This window comes from Heteronotia binoei, chromosome 3, assembly GCF_032191835.1.
Source record: "Heteronotia binoei isolate CCM8104 ecotype False Entrance Well chromosome 3, APGP_CSIRO_Hbin_v1, whole genome shotgun sequence".
NCBI classification, from domain to species: Eukaryota; Metazoa; Chordata; class Lepidosauria; order Squamata; family Gekkonidae; genus Heteronotia; species Heteronotia binoei.
In genome coordinates, this window is record NC_083225.1 from 25,169,770 (window position 1) to 25,192,984 (window position 23,215).

General features: G+C 41.3%; 1 protein-coding gene across 1 annotated transcript in view; it reads right to left on the reverse strand.

The window, feature by feature from the left end:
* Positions 1 to 713: 713 nt before the first annotated feature.
* The window catches only part of RAP2A (RAP2A, member of RAS oncogene family), a 33,813-nt gene continuing 11,311 nt past the window's right edge, over positions 714 to 23,215 (reverse strand). Inside the window, exon 2 of the mRNA XM_060233599.1 lies at positions 714 to 4,975. Within this exon, the coding sequence (XP_060089582.1) occupies positions 4,738 to 4,975 (238 nt within the window). The 3' untranslated portion in view covers positions 714 to 4,737. The remainder of the gene's footprint in view (positions 4,976 to 23,215) is intronic.

Here is a 23,215-nt window from a genome sequence, read left to right on the forward strand (position 1 = left end):
AAATTTGCCTATAGAATGAATGGGCCAGTTATCAGTTGCAAGACCAGCTGACGGCCACATACAATCAGCAGCATTTGTCAATCTTCACGGCGCTAGCCATGGAAGACATAGTTCTCACAGAGTGCCAGTCTCCAGCCTTTGGCACCTGAGGACCCGCATGGCATAGAAACAAAAAGCCACCCAATACCCATTTCTGTCATCAACAATGGTGTATTTTATCCACACTGGCAGGACTACAATGCGACTGCTAATCACTGTCGGTTGGCTGGAACAATCGTGTTAACGCAAGCAGCACAGCGACTGAAATAGTGCTGTCAGATTTCAAGCTAATGGATAGAGCAACAGAAGTCCAAAGGCGTCTGAGTAGTGGATCTGATGGGTAATGTTTTATTAGGGCCCGACACATCTTAGATCAATGTTGGATTGCTATTAATGGCTAAATTTAGCTTTATTATATATCTAAAGTGCAGTTATAGTCTACTTCACAGAGGTTTAATTCAACCTGTTGTATTGCTTTGCAAAAATACTACCTATTAGCTGAATATGCATGAATGGGGATTTAAAAGTTTCTCACCAAGAATACATGACAAACGTGTTCCTTTATTGAACCAGTTCAATGGGGTCAACGAAATTTTCACTGAGCGATTAAGAATGAGTTCTGTTTTCTAGCGAGACAAATAAGGACGGGATGGAAAAAAGGAAACCCGACAGGCTTTTCATTAAATAAATTTATTTGTTAAAATAATTTAACTCCAAATACAACTGCTGAGTTTGCATTGAGTTCTATGTACAATTTGATTTTCTTTTCGAAACATCATGATTTTAAACAACTGACCCCTTATAAAACTTGCTGCAGTTTTTTTTTCCCCGTTATCAGTTGCAATCGAGCTCAACAATCAACTGTTAAATATCTTTTATTCCACTCTTAGGAAATCTCAAATTAACGGGTTAAGTCTAGTCTCAAAAACCACACTGCAATCATTTGAAACCCTGATCGAGGACTGACAAGAGGGGAATGTGCACATGAAAACTGCCAAATGTACTACATCGTCAAGAGTTTTGCCATTGCCATCTGGCTGGTGCTTTGAGCACGTGCTGAGGAAAGACCATACATCAGGAGGTGGAATTCTAGCAGGAGCTCCTTTGCACATTAGGCCACACACCCTCTGATGTAGCCAATCCTCCAAGAGTTTACAAGGCTATTTTTTTGTAAGCTCTTTGAAGATTGGCTACATCAGGGGTGTGTGGCCTAATATGCAAAGGAGCTCCTGCTAGAATTCCACCCCTGCATCTATGCAACTTGAACAGAGGATGCTTGTATCTTTAAAAAAAAAAAAGATGCAAATACCAGGAAGTTTGCCCACAGGAAGTTAATGGCATCTTTAGAAATGGAGTGTATGAAGAGGAGTGAAGGTATTCTTGATCCTGCCATGAAGAGGAAGTCTCTAAAAAGCTGCTCTTGGTACAGGAAGAATTTTTTTTAACAAAAAATCCTTACCTTGAAAGCTTCTACAGTTGATGATGGCTTGATTAACTCCCGTGAAAAGGAAAAAGGGAAATTAACACATTTCCAGAGGGAGCTGCGACATTTTACAACATAAACGTAAAAAAAAAAAAAAAAGCCATCTGCAGAAAAATACAGAGCTCGATGAGAGCAGCTAAAGAATTAAGTGGGTCTTTGGATCAAATGATAATATTTTAAGGCGTGTCATACCAAAACGAAAATACTATCATTGGAATCTGATCAGGATATAAAATAATGCACTGATCCTTGATAAGTAACTCCGGGGACATGTGATGGTGTCAGGGGATGCCAGCGGGCTCCTCTTGCACACAGTGTGAAAGCATTGCCGTGGCTTATTATGAACACGACAGGGTGCACCCCCACGTTCCTAGTGGCACAGAGCTAGGGTTGCCAAGAGGCTGGCTTAAGAGCAGGCCACTGCCTGCTTCGTTTCTTGAAAGCTACCTCCGGTCAACAGAAAACTTCTAACGCAACAGAGCCACTGCCGCAAGATAAGCCGCTGCCACCGCTAGCGTGAAGGGGGGGGAGGAATCAACCACAGGAGCTGTGGCACCTCTGAAATTGGCACTAGACAACTGGTCAACGCCTGTTTTTCCCCACTGATCCCTTTGCTGGCCTAAACACATTACACGGAGGTAAATGCAATTTCTTTTTCGGGGGTAGGGAGAAATGTGATTAGACTGCAGCTGGACTGTCCCTTTTGCTGATTAAAAAAAATTCAGCCAACACACTTTTCACCGTCCCACTAGTAATGTTTGCAGAATCCAAACTGCACACAGACTACCTCCTTAGAATGACATGTCACATAAAACCATTACACTTTTGCAAGAACACACAGTGCTTTGTCTCCAAAATCATAGTAAGCATGATCTAGGAAGTATTTTGCTTTCTTGTTCAGAATATGGCATTGCAATGACTTCCGGTCCTATTTTCATCATTAATGCTATTTATTTCCCTTCAATCATGTTATCCGTGTCATGGTTACGGGTGTGTAAACCATCTGCCATGCAAGAGACGGGGACTACTTTTTTTGGAATCATTCAGATCGATATTCAAAAATAATGGCGTGCTGTGGGGCAGGAGAGAGCAAGTTATTTCAATTCTGCAGCCAGTTATTTTCCTAAGAGACACAGCTACTTCTGCAGTGACATTCCTTCCTAAAACATTTTAGGTATTGTTGAACTTGTGACAATTCTTTTCCCCCCCTCGATACATGCAAGTTGTTGACAGCAGGTGCCACAACTTCAAAGGCTGTGCAAGCTGGTCAAGGAGGAGCTACATTTCCAGAGTAGGACATCGTATTTCACGTTACACTCGTTTCCTTGATTATGGGAAAACATGCAAGGACTAAGGCAACAGTGGCCTCTACTCATCCGCCATCTTTAAACCGTGAACTTAAAACATGTTCTGTTGCACAAGAAATAAAGTGGCCAAGTGTTGTCAAAGTTCAAACACGCATTTTTTTTTCAAATGCGGTTTCTTTAGATGCGCTTTAGATTGCAAGGAGTATTTCTGCCGACGGAGGCAAACGCCTCAGAACTCAACTTCATTACAGCATTTGTAGAAAGTCACACGCACATCCAGTCCCACCAACAGGCACATGAGATACACACACACCTCTCCACTCATCGACACAAAGGAATTACATAACTATTTTCACAAGACTGAGAAGCCAAACTCCAGGGCGCCATTGGGACCGCAGGCTCAAAGGTATTGCATTTAAAGGCCAAATGTTTCCGTAAAGGTCCGTCTCTATACGATCGACTCCAGCATTTCAACCCTAGACATTCTGATTGGAAACTTCCTTGATTGTAAGACATCAGAATAGATATAACCGGTGCTGTTAAAAGTCATGCAAATGGTAAGTATTTCACTGCTATGAAAGTTAAGATCAGAGGCTGAGCACCATTTCAAAACAATGTTTTCACTCACGGCAATAACCAGGGCAACAGGACCACTGTATGGCAGCATCTCACTAGCATGTTAGGCAACTGGAAAGGGTGAGGGAAGACACCAATCTTCTCCCTCCCTCACCTGTGGAACTACAACACTGTGTATTCAGCTTCTGAGCCAAAGTAACTTCAACACAGTTAATTCAATTAACCAGGTTGCCAACGTTAAAGCTATAAAATGGCAAATTGGACTTTCAAAGGTTAATTGGGGTATCACACCAAAGATGTAGCCCTTAAAGGCAAGAAACAAACCGTTACCCTTCAAACTTAAAAACAAAAAAAACAAAAACAAAACAAGATGCTCAGACTGTCCCTGTGAGGTTTTTGCAAAAAAGGAACATCTGGATACAACATGGCTTCATTTTCCTTACAAGATGGTATTTGTTAATGTGCTAACATTTTCCTCGTCAGTAAGGCTAAGCGATATTCCCCCTCCCCCCCAACATAGTTCCTTCCCTCCTGGTTCAGGAAAGAGATGAACACATTTCCTGTTTCGTAAATGGAGGGTTTGTTTGGTTTCTTGACCGAACGGCATCGAAGTGACCCATGCCGTTTCCGAGCAGCAAAGCAGAATATCTAACACATTCCGACGTCTCACTGTTCTCTTCGCAAGCCGTTGATTTTTTTTTTCCAGAGCTCCTCTCTTTACTTTCAAGTACTGATGGAATATTTTCCTTTTCGCATGATGGGATAATAGAACAGAATCAAATTAAGGGGGTGGGAGGGTGGGGAGGAAGAAGAAACAGAATTACACCTATTTTCCAAGAACGCTACTAACACTTGTGGTCAAGGGGAAAGATGAACTTAGCATATTTGACTGAGTAAACTTGGCCACAAGTGACAAGTCCTGAAATTCAATATGCAGACACTTAAAAGTTCCGTTCGATTTTATTTTGTCACCAGAGGATACGCAGAGGGCAAAGGTGTCTTTGCTGGCGCTCTCCTTTTCACCGCCATCAAGAACTCTTGGCTGAAAGTTGTTGACTGCTGTCGCTTGCCCAGGCCAACAAGCATCGCTCGTGCTGACTCTGTAAAGCTGCTGGCCGTGCTACAGAGTTGCAGGTGTAGAAAGTGTGCTTCAGGTAAGTGACCTGCAGAAGCTCACCCCCATCAACGTCAGCGTTCTGCTTGGAGTTAATGCTGCTGCTCCGCTTTGGATTTATCCCGAGGGACCCAACTTAAATCACAAAGTGAAGCAGTCAGTTCTGTTACTTTACCAAAAATACAGCAAATGAAGGTCCGACTCCGTCATTCGTAACGCTATTGTATATTACATGCAGAACAACACGGGTCATCTTTATCCGGCTGCGACGCATAGTTCATCTGTCTGACGATTTCTGCAAACAGCTCATCCACCATTGTTTTACTTTTTGCGGAAGTCTCCATAAATGGACAGCCCCATTCTTCAGCCAGAGCTCTGCCTTCGCTGGACGATACTTCCCTCTCGCTCTCCAGGTCCACTTTATTCCCAACCAAGATCACAGGGACCTTCTCATACCTGCAATGAAAACCAAAAATATAGTTTGAAAACCTTTGCTGATAAAGAAGTCACCCAAACAGTAGATCTCAAAATAGTACTTAGGGAATTTTGTTCAGTCATTTGGGGGTGGAGGTTGGGGGGGGCAGTTTAGCTTAAGAATTACTATCCTGCAATTCACAAGCTTCAAAATGGAGGCCAGAAAGGTCATTCCATGCTTTGAAATGAGTTCCAAGGAGGCAATTTTGAACCTGCATCAAGCCAGAACGCTGAGCAGCTCAGCTTATCATGGAGCTTGTGCAGGTGCTTTGCTCCTCCCTCATTCCCCTTCTCTTCTGGCACAGAGAATTCCAATCCGAAGTTAACACTTATTACTCAAGAAATATGAATGCAGGCATACAAATTCATTGGATTTAGTTTCTATCCACAGCTGTATTCATGCATTGTAAGTAAACAGCTTCTAATTGGAGAAGGCAGGCATGTATGCCAGAACGCCAACAAATCTGTGCAAACAAGCCTCTATCTAACTAGTTTTAGAAGACAGCCAACTAGGTCTTGTGAATGAAGTCAAGCTCAACAATCTCACATTTTAATTTCCCTTTGAGGTTTTTTGGTTTGAGGGCTGCCCCTCTTAAGTCGGCACTGGGATAACCTGGAAAATTAAAATGGTATGGCTGGTGTCATTAGGTCTGGCTACTGGGCTGTCAGAGTGGACACACCTACTGCAATACCCTTCCAAACATGAATATGGACTCTGGGACCAAGGCTTGCAACAAACCAAGATGTCAATGCCCAATATCCGCTCTCCATTCCTCTTTGTGTCTGACGAAGGGAGCTTTGGCTCTTTGAAAGCACATGCCATGAAACTCTTGTTTGTCTCTGAGGTGCTACTGGACTCGAATCTAACTGCTCTAACTAGAAATTTGAACGCATGATATTTGAGTGCAGCCTAAACCACACCACTTGTTTCAACTATGCCACTTCACCAGTTTCTCAGCGTCATTCTACCCAAGCTGAACAGATTGAGAAAGACAGGAGAGATCTGCACCACTTTGAATCATCTGATGTTTCATTGTTTCAAACACAAATATTTAAGAAATAATGCAAAGATTTACCACCAAAAGGGAGCAGGAACCCACTGGTCCAGCGCAAAAGTGTCAAATATGTTCCCATGGCTCCTATCTGCCATCTTTGCCATGTAGGACAAGCTCACCTCTTCTGGGCATGGGCTCTAAATCCCAGAGTCCACTCTGTTTACCTTACAAAACATACAAAGATGCATATGAAAATGCAGAAAACAGCTCTCTTCTGCCAAGTCCTCCTCCTTGGCTTTTTCAGATAGAGAAAAGTCTTTGTTTTCAAAGATCTTTCTCTAGTGGAGGAAAACTTTGCGGAAGGTGCAGGACCCAAAAAGGGGGAAGACTGGATCCAATGCAAAATTCCCAGACACACAGTTTAAGATGAATTGCTGTTAATCCTTCACTCTGTCACGCTCACCCATCTACGGTTGTCTTAACAGCCATAAAGAAGAGAAAATTTATTTCTGATGTGCCCCTCAGACTTATGTCTACATATGGAAGCAATGCATGCCTGAATGCAACAGATTTCCATGAATGGAAGGGGGAGATATTTGCTCATTCTCTGCTCCCACCAGAGACCTTCAATTCCCTCTCAGGCTGTTCTTGGGGGTCCCACTGTACCTCAGAAGCAGTGTTTTGGACATAATTTTGGGCTACCTTAGGAAGATAGTGGCAAGCAGGCTTTTTTTGTAGCAGAAACTCTTTTGCATATTAGGCCACAGATCCCTGATGTAACCAATCCTCCAAGAGTTTACAGGGCTCTTAGTACAGGGCCTCCTGTAAGCTCCAAAAGGATTGGCTACATCAGGGGTGTGTGGCCTAATATGCAAAGGAGTTCCTGCTACCGAAAAAGCCCCGAAGGCAGGGAAGTTCCATTCTGCTGGCAGATACCCCTTTTGCTGGCTGGGATTTTCTGTAGTATCCAAGCCATAACTTGTGGAACACCGACAACACCAAGTGCAATTAGCCCCCCCCCTCACCCTTTTACTCCTCAGGAGTCAAGTAGCCCATTATCTCAGGCAGCTTTGGTATCGTCCAAAAAAAAGGAAATTTGAGAGTTTTGCTAATATAACCTCTAAAACTCATTTTTAAAAAAATGTTATTAAAAACAAAGCCGTGATTAGCTCACCCCTACAAAGACTCCCTGAGTAAAGGGGAAAAAAATCTGTCCATCTAGAATTACAGTCTGTTTTGGTTCTGAACAAATTAAGACAGAACGTATTTCTACATTTTATATCAGGCATCTGGTTCTAGTTATCAGAATTTCACTGCTGAGAATGAGCTGGATCCAAAGGACTTGTGAGCCTCTCTCTGCTCAAGGCAACAAGATACAGAGGGCCTGATCCTGTTTGGGCCTGCAGTGTGATGGGTCCAGGTGATCTTGTCCGCCACCCAGCTCATTTTCAAGTGCCCAAACAGGCTGTTCAGCTCTTGAAGAAGACTGCAGATTTATACCCCACCCTTCTCTCTGAATCAGAGACCTCAGACAGCTTATAATCGCCTATATCTTCTCCCCCCACAACAGACACCCTGTGAGGCGGGTGGGGCTGAGAGGGCTCCCACAGCAGCTGCCCTTTCAAGGACAACTCCTGCGAGAGCTATGGCTGAGCCAAGGGCATTCCAGCAGCTGCAAGCAGAGGGGAATCAAACCCGGTTCTCCCAGATAAGAGTCCGCACACTTAACCACTACACCAAACTGGCTCTCTCTTGAAAAGGCATGGGGAAGTGGTGGGAGGTACGCCTGGTCCTACTACACTGCTGGCCCAATTCAGATCAGGCTCTCAGGTCATTTTTAATGGCTCTCTTCAGCTCTAATATGGCATCAGTGCCATATCACTGTAACGTCTAGTTTGGTCCTCAGAACCACAGGCAACTAGGGCTGTGATGTCTGCAGAATGTGTGTGGGGAAACCCGTGACAATGGTCCTCTGTTCTGGCTCCAACCCATTGTCCGATCATCACGGACAGACTAATCGAAGTCAAAGGCAGGAAACTCACTTCGCTTTCAAAACCTTTCAAATTCGTTTGGCCACAACGCGCAGCTTCAACATTTCACAAAGCGAGCTAAATAAAGTGGCTGCTGCCAACACCTCCTTACTAATGATGCACTTAAATAAATGTTGTAGGACAAACTCTGTGCTCAAAGGTACACACGTTATCATCAGCCAAAAATCAAACAAAAAAACCCCCCTCACCACACTCACACACAAAAGAATTTGAGCTGAGAGAAGAAAAGGCAGAAAAAATAATTTCTTTGAAATGGCTGCACTGATTTTATTTTTGTCAAAGCCCATGGCAGGGTTTTGCCCTAAGCTTGCAATACCTCTGAAGGCATAATGTATGTCCTATCGTATCAAGCTTGCAATTTTGCTGGTGACACTACTTCTGCTATATATCGTTCTGTAACAAGTGAAGTATAATTATGTCTTAAATGATCCCAATAAAAAATGGTAGACTGATATGCATCATTATTACATTTCAATACCACAGACACTCTGAAAAAAGCCTCCAGAAACACAGTGCTAGAAATCATTCACAAGATCAGGGTTTGTATTCTTTTTGTTTTGCAGAAACAGATAATAAAGTTACTCCTGGAAAAGGCATCCCTGGACCCAAATAACCTGGCATTCCATTTCTGGGGGAGGGGCTTGAATGCATGATGGTTGTTCAGCTCTGAGAGGTATTTGAGGGGGCAGATTATCTAGAATTCTAGATCCTTTCCTACTTGGGCTTGGTACAGAAATGGCCTTTGTCACCCTGACTAACAAATGTTCATTGGAGAAGGTACATTTTTGTTCGTCCGTAAGAGCCCCGCTGGATCAGACCAATGGTCCATCTAGTCCAGGATCCTGTCTCACACAGTGGCCAACTAGTTCCTCTGGACAGTCAACAACAGGGTATAGAGGCCGAGGCCTACCCCTGATGTTGCCTCCTGGCTCTGGGATTTAGAAGCTGAATCCTCTGAATGTGGAGGTTCCCCTCAGTCACCATGGCTAGCAGGCATTGAATCTATGTATTCTCCTCTTAAAGCTGTTTATTCTTGTGGGCATCACTATGTCCTCTGGCAGCAAACTCCACATTTTAATCAATCTCTGTGTAAAGTAGTATTTCCTTTAGTCTTGAACCTACCACCCATCAATTTCATTGGATGCTCTTGAGTTCTAGTATTTTGAGAGAGTGAGAAAAATTTCTCTTTGCCTGGATTCTCAGTAGCCTGAAAGGCTGGTAGGTTCAGGGCTTAGGGACACCAGGTAATTTTGGTTCCTTGCCTACCTGGCCGGGTTCTTTGGGGAATGACGCTGCTAAACATACTAACATTTGTTCGGTGGCATCCCACAGGGTCCCATTTTGTCTTCCAAGAAACCACTGGAAGATATTGCTTGGAGATCTGGAGTGAGACGCCACCAATACATGGTGGACACTTGACTCCAGTAGCAGAATCTGGTGGGCCAACGGGAAGTCTGAACAAAGGCTCAAAGAACGCAATGGTATGATTAAGGCCAATAAACTGAAGCTCAGTCCAGATAAGACAGAGAGCTGTTGGTCAATGTTAAAGCCACTTAAGGATTCTGCTTGTCCTGGAGTAGGACACAGGACCCCTGAAAGAACACATCTGTTGTTTGGAGGTGCTGCTGGATTCTGGCCTGCAGCTGGAGGCTCAGGTCTTTACTCTGGCAGGCAGCTGTGGCCATTCGAAGAAGAGCAAGATTTGGCTAAAATGGCCTGTGCCCTGTTCACATCCAGGTGCGATTACTGTAATGTGCTATTTGTTGTTTCAACTGCCTGTGAAGGCAGACTGGAAACGTCCATTAGCCCATAATGCATCAGTCAAGACTGCTACTGGGGCTGGATACAGATCATGCTTGAATTGAAAGATTCACTCTGTTACTGAGTGCTATTCAAGGCCTTCAAATGGCTTGGGAATAAGGTAGCTGAAAGATCACCTTCGCTCATACTGGCCTGCCCATAAGGAAGAAAACAACCACAGATTTATACCCTACCCTTCTCTCTGAATCAGAGTCTCAGAGCGGCTTACAATCTCCTTTATCTCCTTCCCCCACAACAGACACCCTGTGAGGTAGGTGGGGATGAGAGCTCTGACAGAAGCTGCCCTTTCAAGGACAACTCCTACAAGAGCTATGGCTAACCCAAAGCCATTCCAGCAGCTGCAAGTGGAGTGGTTCTCCCATATAAGAGTCCACGTGCTTAACCACTACACCAAGCTGGCTCTCTAAAACCCTCACTAGAAGCTCCACAAAGAGTGCCCTCAGACACAGAAAGTGAGACGTGGAGACTAGGGACAGAGTCTTATGATCAGTGGCTCCCTAGCTGAGAATAAGCCTCCTTCTAGCTCACCTGGTGCCTACCATATTAGCTTTCAGGTGGCAGAAGAAAATATCACTCTTTACCTAACTTTTAACATTTTTTTTAAATCCACTTTTGGTATTTAACCCAGTCTCTATTGGCTGCTTCCAGTCTATGTTTTATATTACTGATTTCTGGAACTGCCAAACTATTTTTACTGTTTTACTTTTGTTAGCTGCTCTGGGCAATATTTCTGAAGACAGGCAGGATAGAAATATTCTCTATAATGCATGCCACATTAGTACTGAGCAATCTACAAACAGCAAAATTAAATAACTGACATATGGTGCAGGGTATGCGAAAAGAACTGAAGCCAACTCATCTATGTCTGTTTCATTTGTTTCCTATCAGTGGTTCCAGCAACAGGCGCTGTTTTAATAAATGCATGCAAATAGCTGAAGGCAGAATTGACCACAGCTAAGAAATCAGAAGTGTCTGGAAAGAGGACTGTTGCATCCTGAAGACGAAATCATCTTTGCTTTCACATCCAGAGCCTCCAGAGCCACAAAATTTGACAATGCAACTGTTTCAGCATTTATGACAGAGGGGACCTGAAAGAAGCTCATACCACCTTCCCATTCCTTGCTTCAGAAACAAGGACACATGGCCCAGAAATTTACCAAGTCTGTGGTGTTCTTAAAAAGGTAAAGGTAGTCCCCTGTGCAAGCACCGGTCGTTTTCAACTCTGGGGTGACGTTGCTTTCACAACGTTTTCACGGCAGACTTTTTACGGGGTGGTTTGCCATTGCCTTCCCTGTTCTTATTGCATTTCAAAAAGCAGGACTGTCAGAGACATTTTACATCTGCAGTCAATCTATGATTCATACTAGAGAAATATTTTTATTTTAGTATAATGCTGAAATGTGAGGGGGGGGGGATCCAAAAGAAACCAGGCCATATGTTCCCTTACAGCGAAGCTATTTTATACAGTGCTGACACGTTTCACTACAGAGTTTGAGAGTGCTCCATGATGCAATATGTTTCACACAAGTAGTATTTTAGTCTTTCCAAAAATTACAGACACGCTTCGCACACATGTTTGGGATCTGAAGGTGGCAGAAGACCGGCCTGCTAATCTGGAGTGTACAGCTTCCTTGGCCTCATCTTCATTTACACATTAGAGCGGGGTGGCCAAGCTGTGGCTCAGGAGCCACATGTGACTCTTTCACACATATCGTGTGCTTCTTGAAGCCCCCAATACCGTGTCAGCCAGCTTAGAGAAGGCATTATTCTCTTTAAAATCACTTCTACAAGCCAAGCCAGCCAGCAGTTTGGAGAATGCATTTAAAGTTGCTTTCTTTCCCCCCCTCTCCCTCCCTCCCCACCTCTATCTGCCTTCTTTCCTTCCTGCCTTGCAGCTTTCAAACATCTGATAAGAATATTTTATGTCGCTCTTACGTTAAGCAAGTTTGGCCACCCATGCGTTAGACTTTGGCTTAAAATAACTGATTTATTTTTCACATCTAGCAGTCACGATGGCAATTTAGGCATGATCCTTCTCCTTTTTTCATAAACTAGGCATCCTCCTCAGATCAAACTGAAGACAGTGAAACTCTATTAGATATCACGATTCCATCCCCTACACTTAGTTGTAAAAGAATATAAGGAACACAATCTATTTATAAAAATAATGTCTAAGAACAGCAATAAGTGGAGTGGAAAGACAAATGTCCCACAAAATTAACATGATCTTGCGAAACTTATTTTAAAAGTCCACTATATGATACTCTGAAATCCATTAAAAAGCATCCACTGATTCAACCCCACCCGCTTTCTTTGAATCTCCAAATCAGTTAGGAAGGACAGCGATCCAGATATTTTCTATCACTCCCTTTTTTACCAGAAATTTGGAAAGAAGGACACAGCAGTCCTTAAAAGCGCTAATTCCAGTACAAAGCACTCACACTGGAAGAATGGTAAGAAACAGCAGTATTTGTCTTCCTTCCTCAAAATACATTTTACAAATGATTTATAAACATCTCAAAAATAGAAGTGGCACTCCTCCATCCTATGAGCTTCATGTCTGCCTTCTATCAGTAGGTAACCAAACCAAATGGGATTTCTATGGGTTAGATCCAGAAAGGTTTTTCACTTTCACATAATTCGCCTTTTTAGTACACCCCTGGTCCCATATGCCTTTTGTCCATGCAGGCCCGTGATACCCCGAGCAGAACCTTTTTAGTGGTTGAAGCCCCCCCCCCCCCCCCTCGGGCTCTCCTTTTCACTAGTGGCAAAGTTGGTTGGATCCAACCCCATGCGTGGATTTGCAAGTCAGGCTTACACTTTGGGCCATTTCTGTTCGCGTGACACGCAGCACAAAATATTAAAGCTGTGAAGAGCTAAATATTAGCTGTCTGTACACGCAAATCCAATTTATGAATTATAGTTAAGCCTCAGACGACAGACAGCACTTACGGACCACCAGCCAGACAGCAGCCTGAAAAGAACGAGCAATCTTCTGTTGATCAAATGCTAACATTGAGATTCTCCCAACAGCACAAGCGCTGACTGATTAAACTTTTCTTTAAAAACATTGTACTTTCAGATACGTTCATTGCAAAGGCCCATGTCAAAACCTCTCAGGCAAGAGGAGGAGGAACAAGGTACATACTAAGTGCTCCTTGATGACAGACGCCTCCCTTTAATATCTCAACTTACATCTGTACAAATATTAATACTGATATAAATTGCCACAAGGTAGCCAGGAGCTGTGTGGGTGGGACTGCCCTGGAGAGCATCAGATATTGGTAATACACAAAAGCTACCACCCACTAGTAAAAACTGCTTTTATAACATCACTGGATTTGGGGGGGGGGGGGGGGGTAGAAGTCTTGAAGGTTCTAACCTGCCTTGAGGACCTGTCCTAAGCAGGATAGAGATGGAAATAAATAAATCGCACAGCTAGGAGAGTAAATTCACGCAACGCACAGGATCCTGTGCCACCCGGGGAGTATGTGAAGCCGGGACCGCCCACAAGTACAGAAGACAAGCTCTCATGCTGGGGGACTGATTGCCAACAGCTGAAGTGCAGCTCCTCAAGCCTAAAGAAGTATTCAGACCAGGGCTTTTTTTGAGCAGGAACACAGTTCCTGCTGGCTTGGTGTCAGGGGTGTGACCTTATATGCAAATGAGTCCCTGCTGGGCTTTTTTTCTACAAAAAAGCCCTGTGTGAAACAATGGTGACGTCAGGGGATGTGGTCTAACATGGAACGGCCTTGGGTCAGCCATAGCTCTCGTGGGAGTTGCCCTTCAAAGGGCAGCTGCTGTAAGAGCCCTCTCAGCCCCACCTACTTCATGAGATTCAGAGTATAGGGCGGGATATAAATGCAATATCAATATCATCATATGCAAATGAGTCCCAGCTGGGCTTTTCCTACCAAAAAAGTCCTGTGTGAAACAATGGTGATGTCAAGGGATGTGACCTAATATGCAAATGATTCCTGCTGGGCTTTTTCTACCAAAAAAGCCCTGATTCAGACCTTCATGGTACCTGCAAAGGACTGCTTGACCTTCAGGGGCTGCAACCTTCTTCACTTGAGTAGCCACAGGGGGTGGGTGGCAGCTCTTCCATACAGGGTGGCAATGGGGTAAGCGCCAGACCACCTCAAGCCTTCCACTGCTATGTGGCTGCCTTTCTTTAGCCTGCGCCCCGCCTATGACTCCAGGACAAGAACACAATGAACAACTCTGCAGAGCAGTTTTTGGAGGGACCAGGCGTGCTTTGAAGAAAGGGGGGGCTTAGACAAATGGAGCTGTGTTCAGCACTTCAGACCAAACCTAAAGTGAGGGCTCTTAAGAACGTAGTCTAAACGCTAGAGGAACTTTGCACTTAGAATCAGTGCATCCAGAACAGTGATTTCTGCTGAAGACTGTATTCAGGTCCAAAAGAATTATGACATCCCCGGACCCCCTTTCCTCCTACCCTTCCAAATATATATTTTTAAAGGAGCCACTATGAATCAATTAAGTAGTGAAGAGCACAGTGCCGATGAGTTGGCCCCCAGACAACCTGTCTGCAAAACACTGGGCCAAGGATTCGACTTTCCTTGTGTGTGACCTGCCTCGATAAACGTGGATTAAGAAATTGACTGATAAAGAAGGCATTAACCTCAGTTAATGTTGAAAGCGTAAATTCATTCTTTAATATTTATCACAATTACAGTAAGCTGCTCTTTCAATAACTTCATTAAAATAAAACCTAAATAGACGCAATCTCTTATGCTCACTGTGTTGAACACCTTTTTTTTTGGGGGGGGGGGGAGACTATACAAATGTCATAAACAAGCATAAACTAACACAATCTGTGACTCAAAATCAAAACCAGCAACTTCAAGATGCTCTGATATAAAAATCCAGGGGAGGAAAAAACTGCTTTGAGGTAAAACACTGAAAAAATGGTGTACATCGGAGCCAATTAACATGAAGTCAGGAACTGGCAAGTGACTGCGGGCGCTATGATCCAGCTCCTGCCTTCTAGGAACTCCTCCCCTCTTTGCCAGGACCAGTTGGGTGATCTTTCACTCCCATTTCGTAGCCATTGCCCAAATGCCAAAACTCACTCAATGACTCAATTATCAATGTCTGTAATTCCACTGAGAAAACATGGATGGTTGCCCTGACTTGCTGGCCCAGGCTAGCCTGATCTCATCAGACCTTGGAAGCTAAGCAGGGTCAAGCCCTGGTTAGTTTTTGGATGGGAGACTTCCAAGGAAGTGCAGTGTTGTGCTGTTACGCAGAGGCAGACAATAGCAAACCACCTCTGCCAGTCTCTTGTCTTGAAAATCCTACGGAGTCACTATAAGTCCGCTGCAATTTGACGGGACTTGACTACCCCCACCAAACATGGATGGTTATTCTCCATATTATGTTAACTCTAGTAACGGTCATTGGTTCTGTAAAGTTCTGGTGCTTAGCCCTGAAACTACTAGCCTTGCTTCGTGGTGTGCAGGTCCTCTGCTTCCACTCTGGCCTTCTCAGGTCTGTTTTCCAACTGCAGTCTGTCACAGCTGCTGAAGTGTAGCATCTACCGTCTTGCAACAAGCGGAAGTGGGAAAATACGCCTTTGTGAGTGACACAGCAAGCGGTCTTAGGGACTGGGGTCTGGGCATCCACGGAATCCCGCAGAGCACAGGCTTTTCTGAGCTGAAGTTCTAGAACCTCCGCCAAACTGTTAAAAGTACATCTTTACATACTGGAGGTCACTGAAAGTTCTGGATATCCAAGAGCTTCAACAGTTGAGCGTTCGCAGTTGGTGCCAGGAGTCAGATGAATGAATCTGTTTGCAACAGCATTGTTCATAATCTCAAATACAATCCTCATCTATTAATTTAGGTTTCTTTGCAAAAATATTCAAAGTCAATGGTTAACTGTAAACCAATCAGGAAATAGGATTGAAATCAATTTCTCCAAGCTCCTACAGACAATGACGACGATGACATTGGATTTATATTCCGCCCTCCACCCTGAATCAGAGTCTCAGAGCGACTCACAATCTCCTTTATCTTCCACCCCCACAACAAACACCCTGTGAGGTCGATGGGGCTGAGCGAGCTTTCCCAGAAGCTACCCTTTCAAGGACAACTCCTGAAAGAGCTATGGCTGACCTAAGGCCATTCCAGCAGTTGCAGATGGAGGAGTGGGGAATCAAACCCAGTTCTCCCAAATAAGAGTCCACACACTTAACCACTACACCAAACTGGCTCTCAAACTGACACATACCCCACACCATGGTTTTTCTCCATCTTAGATCTTTCTGAATCCTCTTCTTATTTAGAGGCTGTACAATAACATCTCAACTAAGGTTGAATTTATTTAATTCTATTTCCTTACTGCTGTTCCAAAAAAGCTGCCTAACAAACTTTAAAAAATTAAAACCAACAGCATTTTAAAATAAAACACAGAAAAGCAGCAATATATATATAAACTAACATAAAATAAATTGTTCATGAAGACAACAATAAACCAAGTTTAAACTATTGGCAAAAATTTTAAATCTCTGCAGAATAGAAGCAGCAATAGTGGAACTAAAAAACCCAGCAAACAGCCTAACAAGGCAAGGCCAGTCCAGTTATGAATACAGATGAAACAGCAAGACAGGTGAATAACAAGTTAGTTTAAAAAACCTGAAAAGGCAGATTTTTCCTGACCTCATCTTGGCTTGGATTCACTGGTAACTTCTGCAAGTAAAAGAGACTTCTATTCACAGAGAGCAAAATTCACTCCCCCACACTTCTGCTACAATTCCAAAATGAAGCCCCCAGGAACAGTATGAGGGGGCGAGTCAGATCTGCAGAAAAAAGCTCTCCTCCCACCGATCTGCAGAAATCCTCTCTTGAATCCAAATCCTACTTAATTCAAAGCCTGGGTAGAACTATCTTCATTAGCAGTTGCAAATTGCCAAGCACACTTCTGGGGAAGAAGAATTGCAGATTTATAACCCATCCTTCTCTCTGAATCAGAGAGAATGGTTACAATCTCCTTTATCTTCTTCCCTCACAACAGACACCCTGTGAAATGGGTAGGGCTGAAAGGGCTCTCCCAGAAGCTGCCTTTTTAAGGACAACCTCTGCCAGAGCTATGGCTGACCCAAGGCCATTCCAACAGGCGCAAGTGGAGGAGTGGGGAATCAAGCCCGGTTTTCCCAGATAAGAGTCCACGCACTTAACCACTATACCAAACTGGCTCTCTCCACAAAGAGAGAAAGCCATTTCTGCATGAAATCTATCTCCATTCTCTGAGTGGAGAAACAGAGAGCGGGGGCCAAAGAAGCAGGCATTACAGGAATATATTTCAAATACACATCATACCTCTGCCTCAGATACGCCTTTGGCTTTCAGAGCTAATCCCACTTTTTTGCACACACCCACCCACACATGTTCTGTCACCTAAACCAAGAGACTCAATGAGAAGAACTATAATTTGTGTGCACACATTTATTTTCCCCTGGCATGCTACATACGCCCAATTTGCTTATAATTCATGGATTTACAAATATTTAATGTAAGAAAAATCTATTGGTTTTCTTTTTAAGATTTTATTCAGTTAATGGTGTATTGTTCCACCAGATACTGATGCAGATACAGCTTCAAGGTGTTGTTGTTCAGTCGCACAGTTGAATCGGACTCTTTGCGACCCCATGGACCAAGTCATGCCAGGCTCTCCTGTCTTCCACCATCCTTCGAAGTCTGCTCAAATTTATGTTAGTTATATCAGTAATGCTTCAAGGTACCAGCACCAAGATGTAGGTATACACAATTTTTCCAGCAAGGATTTATGCTTGGATAGTGGGCAGACTAATCAGATAAAGATCTGCTACACTTTTCACATTATAGTTTTGTCCAATACTGACTGCCTGATTTTTTCCCTCTGCTCCCCCAAGAAACAATTAATAATATGTCACAGAAACAGAACAATCAAATCTAAGACCTATCCTAATCCAGGCAACCTAGACCTCAAATTTCAGATTACCATTTATTTAGGTGTACATAAACCAATCAGATATTCCTTAAAAGCACTGTCTAATGTGCGTACACTAAGTGGAAGTGTCTTTTCCTTTAGTTGAAGCAACTGGCACTAATTTATTCTCTACCTATAATTCGAAGACTGTTTGCATAAATCCAGTTTCCCCCCCAAAGCAATGTCTGAATTTGCACCCCATTAACTGTTATTTCAATGTGTGTGTTGCAAGAAAAATGAACAATTCTTGTTTTCCCCATTCCTGTTTGCTGTTAATTACTGCACTGTATCTGGCAAGCATTTAATACCCATATATTCACTGCCTAGCAGCATCTGTATAGAAATGGAATTGACCCCCACCTATTTCAAGTTTCCATTTTTTTAAAAAAAATTACTGATCCTGAATACATAAACCTTTGAAATCATGTTGACCTCACACGGAGAAAGATTGAATGAAAATCTGCACAAAAGTAATGCTTTGAGCTCTGGTTCAGGGGCATCAAACATGCGACCTGGGGGCTGAATCAGGCCCCCAGAAGGTTCCTATTGAGCCCCCAAGCAACTGGCTGCCATCAGCTTCCTTCTCCCTCTCTCTTGCTTCCTTCTGCATAACAGTTTGCTTCATCAGACTCTCTCAATCGCACAACAGAACTACTGAGCCAAGTCTTTCTTCCTTCTGTTGGCTGAGGCTGCTCCCCCTACTGGTCCCCTAGGGAAGGAAGGAAAGAGCCAGAGTGTCCTTTGCCCATTCCCGGGATTCCATGGGAGAAATAAAAACAACGTAGCTTTAAGACTGAGTGCTAATGTTTTAAGGTTTTAAAAAAATCTTTGTGTTTGTCTGTGTCCTTTATAAAGTTTATATCTCTGCTACCTAATCATAAATAGGTACATACATGACTCTGCCTAACAAGGTCTCATTTATATCAGATTTGGCTCTCATAACAAATGAATTTGACACCCCTGCTCCAGTTGTTGTTTTTCAACAGAAAGCACAGTTGCCCCCTTTGCACCACTGCCCCGATGATGTTCTGAAATCATCCTAGGAGCATGCAAAAAAGGCAGAGCTGGGACTCAGTGGGTTATCTAAGATGCACCATCTGAAACACTAATGGGAGACACTGTATGGTTCAGCAACTTCCAGATAAACATTCATGAAACCATGTCAAGAAGTTTAATGATGTTTTAGAGCCAATGACACTGATGCCAGATTAGTTCAATATCACGGGACCTGGAAAACTACAAGGTACATCCGCTCTGTATTATGCAGCCACAGCACTAGTAGGAGGGATTTGTGAACTGGAGTTCCCTAAGGAAACGTCTCAGTGCTTCACTCAGATAAGTGAAAGAATACCCAGTGAACTTTATAAATGCATTCGGCAGCAGAGCCAATATATTAATCTGAAACAGAACCAACTGTGGTTTTTTGTTTTAAACAATTTTATTGATAACAATTTCCATTAATAACTTCTTTTCATCTATCCCATATGCTTCTTTCTAATCACCCCTCCCCCTGTTACTTGACCCCCGCCAGTGTTATTTACTCAAAATACTAACATTAAAAGGTACCCTTAATTACTAAGAACTAAAATTAATATTCTTCTTTCTTCTAAAGTTTAATCATTATCAAAAATTGTCCAAAGTCCTTTTACTTTTCACTCGTCTTCTACATAACTTCTAAATGTTTTCCACTCCCTTTTAAAATCTTCTAAATCATAGTCTCTTAAAGTTCTTGTTAATTTGTCCATCTCACTCCATGTCATAACTTTTACAATCCAATCCCATTTTTCTGGTATTTTTTCTTGCTTCCATAACTGCGTATATAGTGTCCTAGCAGCTGAAAGCAAGTACCAAATTATAGTTCTATCTTCTTTTGGAAATTTTTCCATTTGTAATCCCAACAGAAAAGTCTCTGCAGCTTTCTTGCATTCATATCCCAAGATTCTAGAAATTTCTTGTTGGATCATCTGCCAATACTTTTTTTGCTCTTTCACAAGTCCACCACATATGGTAGAAAGAACCTTCATGTTTTTTGCATTTCCAACATCTGTCTGGCATCTTGTTATTCATCTTTGCCAATTTTTTAGGAGTCATATACCATCTATACATAATTTTAAAACAGTTCTCTTTAATACTCTGACGTGTTGAAAGTTTCATATATTCCCATGTATCCATCTGTATTTCTTTATTTATATTTATTGCCCATTTAATCATTTGAGATTTCATTACTTCATCTTCTGTAGACCATTTTAAAAGTAACTTATAAGTTTTTGAAATTAATTTTTCATTATCTCTCGTCTTATTCCTTCAGTTTTAATATCATTTTCCACCAAACTCTTTAATTGTTGCATTTAAAACCAATTGTATTTGTTATTCAACTCCACAGCAGTTTTCAATTCTATTTTGCCACTTTGTATTTTTAATAGTTGATTGTATGACAGCCATTTTTCCTAACCTGGCTCAGCTGTTATTTTTATCACTTCTGCTGGCACTATTAATAATGGTTTTCTTTCATCACCATATTTCTTATATTTCATCCAGGTATTCAACAAATTATTTCTTATATAATGGTGAGAGAAAAAACCATCCATCTTTTTCTTCCCATAATACATATAAGCATGCCAGCCGAATTTATTTCCATGACCTTCCAACACTAAAAGTTTTTTATTCAACAGCGTCACCTAATCTTTTATCCACACTAAACAAACTGCTTCATGATATAATCTTAAATCTGGTAATTGGAATTCTTCTCTTTCTTTAGCATCTATTAAAACTTTCATTTTAATCCTTGGTTTCTTCCCAGCCCATACAAATTCCGAAATCTTCCTTTGCCATTTGTTAAATTGTTTACTATCTTTCACAATCAGAATAGTTTGAAACAAATACATTATTCTCGGCAAAATATTCATCTTAAATGCAGCTATTCTTCCAAGCAACGACAAGTTAAGCTTATTCCATTTTATCATATCTTCATCCATTTTACGCCATAGCTTTGCATAGTTATTTTTGAACAGGTCAATATTCTTCATTGCTATTTCCACACCCAAATATTTTACTTTAGAGGTAACTTCACATCCTGTTAGTCTCTGCAACTCCTTTTGTTTACTTACTTGCATACTTTTACATAAAAATTTTGATTTTTCTTTATTAACATAAAATCCCGCCAGTTCTCCATATTCTTGTATTTTAGCTAACAACAAAGGTGTTACTAGCTAACAACAAAGGTGTTAGGATTTTCATTTATAAACATTATATCATCTGCAAATGCTCTATATTTGTAAATAAATCCTTTAACTCTCAACCCTTCTATTTCTTTATCATTTTGTATTTGCATCAATCAAATTTCAAGAGTCATTATAAACAACAAAGGTGAAAGCGGACAACCTTGTCTTGTACCTTTGCTGATTATCATTTCATCTGCATTTATACATAACCTTGCACGTTATTCAGTATATATTTCCTTTATTCATTCTTATAAAGTTTTCCCCCAACTCTATTTTCTCCATCACTGCAAACATAAAGTCCCAGTTCAAATTGTCAAAAGCTTTCTCTGCATCCGCAAAGAATAATGCAGCTTTCTTCTCTGGATGTCTTTCATAATATTCTACAATATTTACAACAGTTCTAATATTGTCTCTTATTTGCCTTTTAGGGAGAAATCCCGCTTGGTCTTCCTTTATGAAATTTATCAAATATTGTTTAAGTCGTTCTGCCAAAATTCTTGTATATATAGTCATTATTTAGTAATGAAATTGGTCTATATTTCTTTACATTCGTGACATCTCTATCTTCCTTAAGAATCAAAGAAATTACAGCTTCCTTCCATGTATTTGGTATTTTCCCTTTTATTCTTATCATATTCATCAATTTTTGAGGTTTCGGTACTAATTCTTCTTTAAAAATTTTAAATTTTTTTGCCGTATATCCATTTGGCCCAGGTGCCTTTCCAATTTTCATTGCATTAATCGCTGCTTCAATTTCTATTTTTTCAATTGGATCATTCAATTTTTTTTTCATATATTCAGTTAAGGGTGCTATTTTAATCTTTGCAAATACGCTTCCATCCTTTCCTTCTTTACTTTAACACCTTTAAATAATTTAGCATAGTACTTGAAAAATCCTCTATTTCTTCTTTATCTACCATCTCTCTTCCATCAGCCACAATTTTATTAATAATTTTACTTCCTCTCTTTTTCTTCAGTTGCCAGGCCAAATACTTTCCAGGTTTATTCACTCCCTCAAAGGACTTCTGTTGTAATTTTTTCAAATTCCATTCCAATTCTTTATTTAAAAAATCTCATTTGTGCTAGTATTGTAATCTCTCTTATAATTTTCTTTTTCCCTGGCCTTTTCCTCAGTTCCCCTTCTTTATCCTTTATTTCATTTTGAATGTCAAACATCTGTTTTTCTTTTGCCCTTTTGTCCTTATTGTTTAATGTAATCAATATTCCTCTTATTACGGCTTTATAAGCATCCACACCATCTGAAATTCTATATCATCTTTATCATTTATTTGGAAGAAAGCTTTAATTTCATTTTCTAGAGATGTCACCAATTCTTTATTTTGTAGTAAATCATTTAATCTCCATCTTCTCACTTTTTTAGACAATTTTGTAATCCATAATATTGGGTTATGATCTGCACCTATCTTTGGTAAGATCTCTATTTTCTTAGTTATAAGGCCTAAGTCCTTTGTACCCCATAACATGTCAATTCTGGAAAAAGTATTATGTCTTGCTGAAAAAAAATGTATACTAAAAACAATTTTACTACGAAGTAATCTGTTATATATAATGAAGACTGCATTCCACAACAACTCATCAAAGCTAGTAATACACTAATTGCTTTACATGTATACATCATATACAATACACGGAATATAAAATGTAACAACTTGGTGCAGCAAACAGTAACTTGTTCATGTAACACTTCTAAGCTCGTAAGGCAAAAACCATATCACAAAGAACAGTACAAAATGTGTGACTCAAATTCCTTTGAGTCAAAAAAAACTTCTGTACGGCAATGAAGACAAACAAAGTTCATATATCTTAGAACAGGGGTGGCCAACAACTCCCATCAGCCCCAGCCATTGGCCATCTGGAGAGCTACTGTTGGCCACCCCTGTCTTAGAAGATCTTCCTCATGTATCTTAGAAGATCTTCCAGATTAGGCCATTGTTTCGTGATCTTCATTAAATTTCTCCATTGGAAAAGACTATTTATACTTATAATCTGAAGTAAATGTATTAAATTAAATGTATATACTAGTTTCGCAACAACTACATATGACAAATTACTCCTACAGCCTGTAAGCTACAGGCATTATTAACTAACTCAATTGTTCATTGAAATCTCAACTTGAAATAA